At 44.6% G+C, this 10,287-nt stretch overlaps 2 protein-coding genes across 2 annotated transcripts in view; one reads left to right on the top strand and one right to left on the bottom strand.

Moving 5' to 3' along the window:
* LOC306941652 (plastin-1-like) overlaps nt 1-2,312 on the bottom strand; it is a 42,780-nt gene extending 40,468 nt beyond the window's left edge. Inside the window, exon 1 of the mRNA XM_079527234.1 lies at nt 2,100-2,312. The gene's annotated coding sequence lies outside the window, so the exon portion shown is untranslated. The remainder of the gene's footprint in view (nt 1-2,099) is intronic.
* Nucleotides 1,174-9,926, top strand: LOC306941653 (glycogenin-1-like). Its single transcript, XM_079527236.1, has 7 exons — nt 1,174-1,350; nt 2,496-2,634; nt 2,833-3,007; nt 5,037-5,199; nt 6,018-6,144; nt 7,672-7,888; nt 8,532-9,926. Exons 1-7 carry the CDS (start codon nt 1,344-1,346, stop codon nt 8,697-8,699), a joined length of 996 nt encoding a protein of 331 aa, XP_079383362.1. The 5' UTR covers nt 1,174-1,343; the 3' UTR covers nt 8,700-9,926.
* Nucleotides 9,927-10,287: the final 361 nt, after the last annotated feature.

The raw sequence follows: 10,287 nt of genomic DNA on the forward strand, positions 1-10,287 counted from the left end.
TAATAATCAAACATGTATTCACCAAAACCAACTTACGATTTAAAATGTATTTGTGTGTGCTAGTGCTCCGGACAAGTGACGTTTGTGCCCAGACAGGTCAATGGGAAATGTAGGCTACTTGTCCGAAGGTCAAGTGCCTCAAAATGTTAATGTCAAGCCCTGCACTTTGCTCTCAAATGTTTTATCAGTTATCATCGTAAGCTAAATCTACAGACCAACCCAGGTTCAGCCTTCCCTGAAGTGCTATGAAACCTTTCTCCTGTCTCGCCCTAGGCCTATATTCTTTGCACCTTGGACACTTCAAACATTCAGGGGAGGACTAGCTCTGGCCCATAGCCTTACTGCTCTTGCTGCCGTTGCATTAAGGCATTAGAGCTATGGACCAGAGGGAGGACATGCTAATCCAAGAGTTGCACCTATAGGACAGGACTGGTGATGTGTATACTAGACTTGACCTCTACCTTGTGCAGCAAAAGAATGTTGTTTCGACAGATGTTTAGATACCTGGTTTAGAGAACGGGGTAAGATGACCCATTGGGTAAGTTGACCCGCCCTGGCTGTGAAGTGAACACATTCTTTTACTTTTTTTTCCCCCCTTTAGGTATCATCAAAGCTGAATGACCTTTAATTTGGATGAATTTGAGCCACATTTGAGCCTTTTGTAGAAGTCATATTTATATGGCCCTTTGTCATAGATGCTTTACTCTACTCACGACTGCAATTGATAGCAGACACACATCCTGAAATAAGGGTAGGCTAGTTTAGATTTGACTGCTGTCTCAATTTGCCTTAGCCTGGTTAACCAACATTTAATTTCAGATCATCCAGAAATGCAATGTGATTTCAAGGATAACTTGGGAACAAACTCAACAAAGTGAAAACCGAGCGCCTACAGCCTTTAAATGTTTTCTTGTTGACTATAGTTTTCAATCCTATCCATTCTTATGTTGCACTTGTAAAATCTGGATAAATTAAACTGGTGGTGTCACTGGTGTGCTGCTGATGCTGCCAGACAGCCATCCCTCCAGCCAGGCAGCCAGCCAGACGAGAGAGAGAGAGAGAGAGAGAGAGAGAGAGAGAGAGAGAGAGAGAGAGAGAGAGAGAGAGAGAGAGAGAGAGAGAGAGAGAGAGAGAGAGAGAGAGAGAGAGAGAGGCAGGAGAAGCGGAACACAGCGAGGGGCGTGTTCGTCGCTAGCAGTGGTCACGTGACCCGGAATATGAGGGACTCGATCATTATTCCTGACTGTTTCCATCTGCTGAACCTCTGGCCGTAGTCTGCACAGCACCAAACGACCCTTCAGGAGCATCACAAATCGGTGCCAAACCAGCTCCAAACTAAAACCATGGCGGGTAAGACACCGTGGCAGCACTCGATGACAGGCAGTGGACATGGTGGGAGAGATGATGCTACTACAAACACGACTAGCCGCTTTATCGCACACAACGTTTATTTCATCACCATTTAACACTGCCAAAAACACCAGGGCTCTTAAATAGGCTAGCTTTCGCGAGTGTTAAAATGACAAAGTGGTTTAAATGATGCATGATGATGATAGTGGCCTGACCTGTTTGAACACTGTGTGCTTTTTAATGACAGTTGCTGCAGCAGGACAGTGCGTACGTGCGCTGTAGAGTGCGCTACCGTGTGGCCTTGCGGAGGAGATTCCACTCTCTCCATCGTTTAGAGGCAGATGCGTTTCTCGCCTTGCCCCATAATAGCTCAACACTCAGCTGACACACCTTTGCATGTAGATGTAGTCCGTCGTAATATCCGTTAGCGTTAAGTAATATTAAACCTCAAAGACTACAACGAGGCACATTTGGAAAGTCTTTGTTGTAATGTGGCGTAAATGCTCTTGCTTCACATTTTGTAACACCCCCCTAGCAACCTTACGAGTTACGACACGGCGCGTGTTTGATTAAGTTTCCGGGAGCAACTGCATCACACATAAGCGTGCATTTTACTTTTAGTGGGCCGAGCGCAAGGAAACGCGGTGGAGCCTCGTCTGTTGGCTATATATAGAAAACAATCATTAGACACACATGGGTTCACACTTCACAATCTGGCTGTAGCCTACAATTTAAACATTCAAACTCACAATCATTGATGGGTGAGGGTGATTCCAGTTAGTGTAGGCAGAATTGTAGCCTTGCTTTCCATCTGAGAATATGGAGTTTCTAGACCTAGACAATTGCAGGAAAGCATGTTCAGCTGTGAAAGGAACGCGCGCGCACACGCACGCACACAAACAATCATACAGAGAAAGGTTGCTGATTTAGCCCTGTTTTTGATGTTATGAACTGAGAATTAATTTAAGGTACATTCATATGCTGATACAAATCATTAATTCATAGTATACTAAAGATGACCATATTATACCATAAAAGTACAAAAGCTATAATGAGCAAATTGCCCATACAGAAAAGGACCAGGCTTTGAAAAGTGAGTGAAAACATTCACATGATGACTGTGTGTGTGTGTGTGTGTTTTCAAGCTGACCAAGCATTTGTGACGTTGGCCACTAACGACCGCTATGCCAAGGGAGCGATGGTCCTCGGCCAGTCATTACGCAACTATAAGACAACCAAGAGACTGGTCGTTCTCATTGGACCACATGTCGCAGATCAATGCCGGTAACAACTTTCATTCTCTTTTCACTAATCTCTCACCTTTTTCCTCTACCTTTTTCTCTGACACACACACACACACACACACACACACACACACACACACTTGAGTCACACATGCACAACACTATACTGTACTAATCTTTCCATGTAAAGTAAATCATGCTGTGTGTGTGCTTTTTCTGGTATATCTGTGTGTTTCAGGAGTGTGTTGGATTCCATCTTTGACGAGGTGTGTGTGGTAGATGTGAGGGACTCTGGCGACACAGCACACCTTGCGCTGATGAAGCGTCCAGACCTGGGAGTGACTTTCACCAAGCTGCACTGCTGGACGCTCACACAATACAGCAAGTGTGTGTTCATGGATGCTGACACACTGGTGAGGAACCTACGCTGTAGCATTGCCACTGCCTCTTCTGTCTTACAAGCAGCAGTAAAGGATATGCTGTTTCATACTCATAGCAGTGTTCACGTAATCAAAGTTAATTATTTTTCTGCCATCTACAAACATATTCGGAGTCGGACACCCCCGCTATGGTACAGCAGGTGCCAACTCCGTACATGTTCATACCCGTATACTCCATATATGACAGCGGGGACCGTCAATTTACTTTTTAACGTTGATCCGGTTGCTATGCAATGCCTCCGTGCCCACCAGCTATGGGTTCTTTACATCGAGTTCCATTTAAACTCCATTAAAGCAGGATTTTCAAAGCCCTGTATCTCTAAAGCTTTGAGCGCTGTCCATGGTGAGCCGTCCGTCGTGCATCAGATATCATTTGTGACTTTGTCTCGCATTGCTCCCGACATATAACCGTTTCTGGCGAGAGGTAATGGGTGTGCGGCGCGCTAATCCTCATGATGAATCCTCACAACAACAACCCCTTCCTCCCTGATAACCCGGAAATGGAGCCTATGGCTGGCAGTGTGGCACAGCTTAGCTATGCTTATGCTACCACCTAGCAGGCAAAAAAAGTCTTAGACACACTAATAACACACAGAAAAAATTGTTAACATCATGGTTTTCCTATGTAATTGAAAATGCTTTCAGGCAGCTAAATTAATTGGCACTGAAAAACATTAGGCTAATACACTGATTATGTCTTATAGCATGGATGGTGGCAATTTGAATACTGATCATTATTGGAGCAGACTTGCATTACAGTAATGGGAAATCTCCTTCCTTGCTCAAACTCTGGGTTCCTTTGACAGCTTTTATACTGTGCTCAACACACAAGCCACTTCTGTCTATAGCCATCTGTATTGACAAGAACACATGGTAGCAGGTTTTGGTGGTCACAGGTCCAGGTCACAGGTCACTAGGTACAAGTTTACTTATATTTTTAGATTAACTACACACTGGATACACTGTCAAATTGTCAATTCAAACAGTGATATGATTATGAATAGATCTTGAACAATGGCTACACATCACCAACTATGTTCTAATATGAGCTTTATGTGCTAATGTTACTTAGCTGCTGGCATTGCAATGTCGGCTGAGTGCTAGTGTTTCTGAGATGTGATTGTCATAGCAGTGTCAGCTGTGCTGTGTTTACTCTATTCACAGCACACTGCACTGTGATTATTCTATTTTTGTGGGGATGTAGTAACAATACAGATACTTTTGTGGGGACATACTGTGGCCAACACTGTTCTAGATGGCTGGCCAGTGGCTCCTTAGGCACCATGCTGTAAAACGACTGTGTGTGTGTGTGTGTATACGTGTACACACACACACACACACACACACACACACACACACACTATCCAACATTAGAGTCAGGAGCTCTGCAGTTTTGCTAGCTCCACTATCACACTGAAGTGTGTCTACGTACGTACTGTTGGTCATGTGGCTTTTTCCTCATCTAGCTGGGCCTAGGGTTGGCTCCCACAGTTTGCTTGCCATCAGTTCCAGGTGCCTGACACAGTGCTGTGCCAGCCTCATCCTCTCTCATTGACCTTGTCCATGACTTGTGGGAGGCCCCCATAGAGGTCAATATTTCTTACCGGGCATTTTCCTGCAGTGCTGTGAGCGGCCCTGTACAGCACTACTGATTTGACTATAGCCACAAAATAAAGCTGCCTCTTGAGTTCATCTTCCATCTCAGATTTCTTTCCACACGCTCCTCATCCCATACAATGCATTCTAGGCAAGTGTCCTCCTCCGGACCTTCAGTCCTGTTCCATCAAGGCAGTCTAGGCACTGAGATTACCTCGAGCACCGTCCTGCAGGCACTGTCTGTAGCAATGGTTCTCTCCTCTGTGTTGAATGCCATTACTTAGGTTTTCTTAAAACTAAGGTTATTTATTTGCAAAGTGATACACGGAACCAGTGAATTATGTCTAAAATAATGGTCAGTATATTTGCATTACATTTAAGGATAATCTTGATCAATCTTGAACAGGTTCTATCAAACATAGACGAGCTGTTTGAGAGAGAGGAGCTATCTGCAGCACCGGATCCTGGTTGGCCAGACTGTTTCAACTCTGGTGTGTTCGTCTTCAGGCCATCCAATGAGACGTATCAGAAGTTGCTCACATTCAGCAGTGAGAACGGCAGCTTTGATGGTGAGATAACTAGTAGGACTTAATTCATAATTAGTTTTGCGTGGGTGTCGCACACTAAAAATAGCACATCTTTTCTACAGTACAAGCTCACAACTTTCACACTGCTTTATTGTTTGCTGGTCTGGTAAAAAATGGCAGATGTACAAGCTCGTAGCGCGGCGTAGTGCCGTCCTGCGAGCTTGTAGATCTGTTTGAATTGTATGTGAAAGGGTATATATATTGCTGGCTTCTAAAGCCGAACCACACCAAAGGGTCGGGTTGGAACAAAACTGTTTTTAAGGTAGACCACACCAATGCAACTCATTGAGTTGCAATGAGTTGCATTGGTGTAGTCTACCTTTAAAAAACGTTTTGTCCCAACGCAACCCTTTGGTGTGGTTTGGGCTTAAGGGTATATATACACACTGATGTCAATATGACCCATTTTCATCGCATAAGCCCTATGTAAATACTGTTTTCCATTTCTCAGTATTCTAGTAGGCATGATAAAAGACAGACATGGGTCAACTGAACTGGAACCCCCCCCCCCCCGATCCGATTTGTTTTTGCTCTATCCGAATCCTATCACAGACCTGTGTGAAAAAGAAACACTTGGTAGCGATGCATTGTGAGCGTGTAAATATGCTATTTTTGTTGCACGACACCAGTGCTAAATGACCCTCGACTCTTATTGCATTTCAGTCTTTGTGTATTATCCAGTTTTTGTGGTTCCTCAATATAATAATAATTCCTCAAATAAAGGGGAAGAGGGATGTAATATAGCCAGTTCAGCTGACTTGACTGTGTGTGTGTGTGTGTCTGTCCATCCATATGTGCAGGTGGAGACCAGGGCGTTCTTAACAGTTTCTTCAACACCTGGGCAACGGAAGATATTTCCAAGCACCTCCCCTTCATCTACAACCTCAGCAGTATCGCCATCTACACCTACTTACCAGCCTTCAAACAGTTAGTGCATACACGCATGCACGTGCACACAGTTCGCTCGAATAAAATGTAACCAGAAGCGTTGTCGCCCCTAAAATTCTCCGCACGTCCAAAATAAACACACGCCTCATTGAAAATAAATTACTAGGCCTTTTGTGTGTCCAACGCCTGTGTGTATCAGTATGTATTTTAGAATAGAGCAAGATCAGGGTGTGTATTTGTGTGCCTGGGTGTTTAATGAGACTGACAATCTTTACCTGGCTAGAAATGGAGCAGCTGTTTGCTCTGTTATACTGTCTGCCTCTTTAACACAATCGGCGCCGGGATTTCTTTCAAAATAACAGCTTGGGGTGCCGCGCAGATAGGGCTGGTTTTACTCTGTAAGCCCCCCCTTCCGTTCCGGACAAAAAAACGGGAGAAATATTTTTGCTTGCTTACCTCGCTATCATTACGATAAAGTCGCTGAATAATCCCTCGTGTTCACATTTTGAACGAGAGGCAGGTCAGAAGTCAGAAATGAAGAGCTTAGTATATCCATCTGGTCAAAACCACGGAGAGCTCCCTAGATTAGGAGATACGAGGGATTCTTTCTGAGCCCTATACAGGGAAGTGAACGACAACGCGCATGCGCAAAGAGCAAGCAGTATGGTGCAGAAGGAGACTCAAATTCAGAATATTTTTCTCGTTTGATATCAATGAAAATGCGCTAGGACGTGTGTACACATCCTAGGAATCCGTCTGTTGGATTACTTATGATGTTTACACACGTCCTACGGTCTAAATGGGTTAATTGCTGCCCATTGCCGTCAGTTCAGCTCAATGGGTGCTTTATTTGCATGACACCGAGATTCCAGTACATTGACTGAGTTGAAGGTGACACTTAACACAATATATTTTTAATTATAATGATAAAATGTATTCTAGTATTTAACTTTTTCTCTGCTTTCTACGATTATAATCATAGCTAAAGGTGCTATCTACGTAAATGTTCGTAGACAACCGTATACCGTCAATTCACCTTTTAGCATTGCTCCGATTACTATGGAGAGCCTCCGTCCCCACCAGCTATGGGATTTTTAAATCCAGCTCCATTGAAACAGGATTTTCAAAGCGCTGTATCTCTAAAGCTTTGAGCGCTGTCCGTGGTGAGCCGTCGCGTATCCCGACGATCGTAAATCATTTGTGAGTTTGTATCGCATCGCTGAGCACATGTAACTGTTTGTAAAGAGGACTAAGGGGTCTGAGCTAAAGCTAACGATCACTGTGCTCACACCAGCCCCCACCTCACTGAATAACCCGGAAATGAACGAGGATAGTAGAGTTGGAGTGGACGGGTGGCATTCGTTAGGTGTGCTTATGCTACCACTTAGCGGCAGTAATAATGTTAAGATGGGGTGTGCCGGGAGCTGACCAACATCCCTGGCACAGTTCAGGCAAGAGAAAGTTATTGCATGTCCTTAGCCCTCTCTGCCTGAAATATACTATTCCTTCTGTCTCTCTCACACTCCTTATCTTCATATTCAACTGCATTTGATATTATTCCTGCAGGTACGGGCATGAGGCCAAGGTGGTGCACTTCTTGGGCAAAGTGAAGCCATGGGACTACTCCTATGACCCACAGACTGGGGAGGTCCGAGGTCACTCCATGCCCCCTGAGCGGCACAGTGACTTCCTGGTCTTGTGGTGGAAGCTCTACGCCACCTCAGTTCTGCCTTCATTACGTCTGGCATATGGAGAGACTCCCTTCCACACTGGCTGCACAGAGGTATGCGTGTGTCATTGGGTGTTGTGACAATGAAGAGGGTTTGTCTGAGATGGTCCTTGTGTGAACATGTGACATGCATGTCGTGTGGTAAAGACAGACTGTATGGTAGCATTTACTTGTTTTCTTGGCACTTGATCTGATTTTGCACTCTGGATAATAGCATCTGCTAAATTGTACTTTTGTTAATAGTCGTCATGGACCTGCTATGCTATGTTGAATCCTTGGAATGGCAGGTCATTGATCCTGTCAATTGGCTCATGTTAAGGAAACTCACAGGGATTACAGCATGTTGGACATGACCGACAGATATTGACATCCTGAGAGCCCTTCTGTTAGTTTTGCTAAAAATGGAACTATCCCTTTAATCTAGCCATGGCCTTTTACACTTACCAGCACTGTCCAACCAACACCTTGGAAAAGAGTGCTGCTGAGTGCTGACCCCTTCAGGTGAAATGCATGCTTGCATGTATCTCGGGGCAATATACAAACTGCAACTTACTAATTTAACTTGGACCATTCCAGAGGATGTTGAGGCTCAGTGTGTCTGTAAATGAAGGCACAAAATACTCAATTAAAAAATTTGCACTTTAATACCAGCAGTTACAGTAATGTGCTTATTCTCCCTTTCCTGTGTGTCATACAGAATACAGCTCACGCGGGCATGACGGATGCGTCAGCCCCCACAACTCCCCCTGCTCTGCAGATGTCATCAGAGGAGAGGAAAGAGAGGTGGGAGGCCGGTCAGGCAGACTACATGGGTGACGACTCTTTCACTCACATTGAACGCAAACTTGATTCCTTCCTCAAGTAAGGGAACAGGCGTGGGAGACGGACAGAGAGAGAGGAAACAAATTGTAGGCCACGGTCAGCTTTGTGATGGTGGGGGATCAACCTCCAGTTCAACCAATCAGAAAAGCTTGCTGTGACCAATGGCCGATCGAATGCCTCTGAGCATCTTGAACCTCGCTCTCTGCTTTGTGTCAGAATGTTCAGTGAATGAGTAAGAGTGAAAATGGCAACTCCTGCTCTCCCCTCACCTCCATTTCTCTCTGAAGTGTTTCTTGTCAGTGTCTGAGGGAATCTGATGTCTGTGGTGTAGATTCATGGTCCCAAGCAACTAGTCTTCCAATAGACAATCCGAGCTGTTTTAAATAAGAGTTTGAAGCAGCTCACCTCATTCCACATTGCAGTGCCGATTATTTTATTCTCCGCAAAACAATCATAGGCCACTTTGCAAAATCGCGATCTCCCAACAGTGTTCACCTCCTCAACCAGAATGCAGATTTGGAGCAGTAACTGTGGCTTAGAGACTTTTGACCAGCTCCCTGTGACTCTAGCCTCGTAAACCTGCCTCAATGTTGTAATGGGTGTAGTATTGTTTTTTGCATGGCACATATAGAAGTGACCACACGGTCAGTGGTCAGTAACTCAAGGATTTCAAATCTTACATGAAAGGTGTTCTTTTCCATCAGTGATACTGTAGTTGTGTAAATCCATGGATGTACGAATACATCCAAGAATTCTGTATCTAAAATGTATTCAGGTTGTGCATGTACATTTCAGTTTGGGAATGTCTAAAGGCATTTTTGCAGCCAGTCCCACACGTTTTTACATTTGTGTGCCATGATCTTTATGTAATCACCTCCTGTCCCAGTCTATAATGCAACCAGCTGCCTTACCGTTCTTCACTGTTTACAAAACCTCACTTCCTGTAACTGCTGTTGTAGCACAACTAAAGTATCCCAGCCTGACAGCTCTTCTGTTTTGACATGAACAAAACTCCACAGTACCACTCTAGCTCTGTACTCCCAACAGTCAGTCCTAATTTGTATCACTCCCAACTGCTCTTAACACACCCCCAGATGCTTGCAACATAGGGGGTCAGGGAAATGTATGTCTTTTTTGTAGTGTGGTCAGACTACTGAAAACTGAGTAGGCATGAAGTGTTGAAAAGTGGAACATTGTTGATATTCCTGCACTATTGTTCCCCTTTGCTGTATAGTTCTGTTGAAACGCTAATAAAGAACTGGTGAAGCCATTTCATGACTCAATATCATACTTGATAGTCAAATATCCAATCTACTTCATACACCGCTGAGTATTTGTACAACGCAAGGCCACTTGTCCTTTGCTGTTGTCTATATTTTGAGGGCACAAATGCCAGGAAGTCCCCAGCCAGGGCCATACCAGACTGAACCAATCGTCAAAAAATAAACGGAAAAACAGGGCCCTCTTTTCCCTGACTTGATGTGAGTCAACAGTGTCTTGAGACTACCAGACTCAGAAAAATGGGACCCAATGCCTCCCAAGGGTTGGATTGGGGGTAAGACCCTGCGACATACTAGTGTCATGTCCAGGGGGTGTACTTGTACAATATGCTGCCTCACGGCTCGGCAAGG

The sequence above is a fragment of the Electrona antarctica genome (genome assembly GCF_951216825.1).
Source record: "Electrona antarctica genome assembly, chromosome: 18".
Lineage (NCBI taxonomy): Eukaryota > Metazoa > Chordata > Actinopteri > Myctophiformes > Myctophidae > Electrona > Electrona antarctica.

Bases quoted from the DNA above. Each gene is read 5' to 3' on its own strand.
- LOC306941653 (XM_079527236.1), top strand. The intron at 3,008-5,036 runs GTGAGGAACCTA...AATCTTGAACAG, and splicing joins TCATGGATGCTGACACACTG to GTTCTATCAAACATAGACGA. The intron at 6,145-7,671 runs GTTAGTGCATAC...TTATTCCTGCAG, and splicing joins TACTTACCAGCCTTCAAACA to GTACGGGCATGAGGCCAAGG.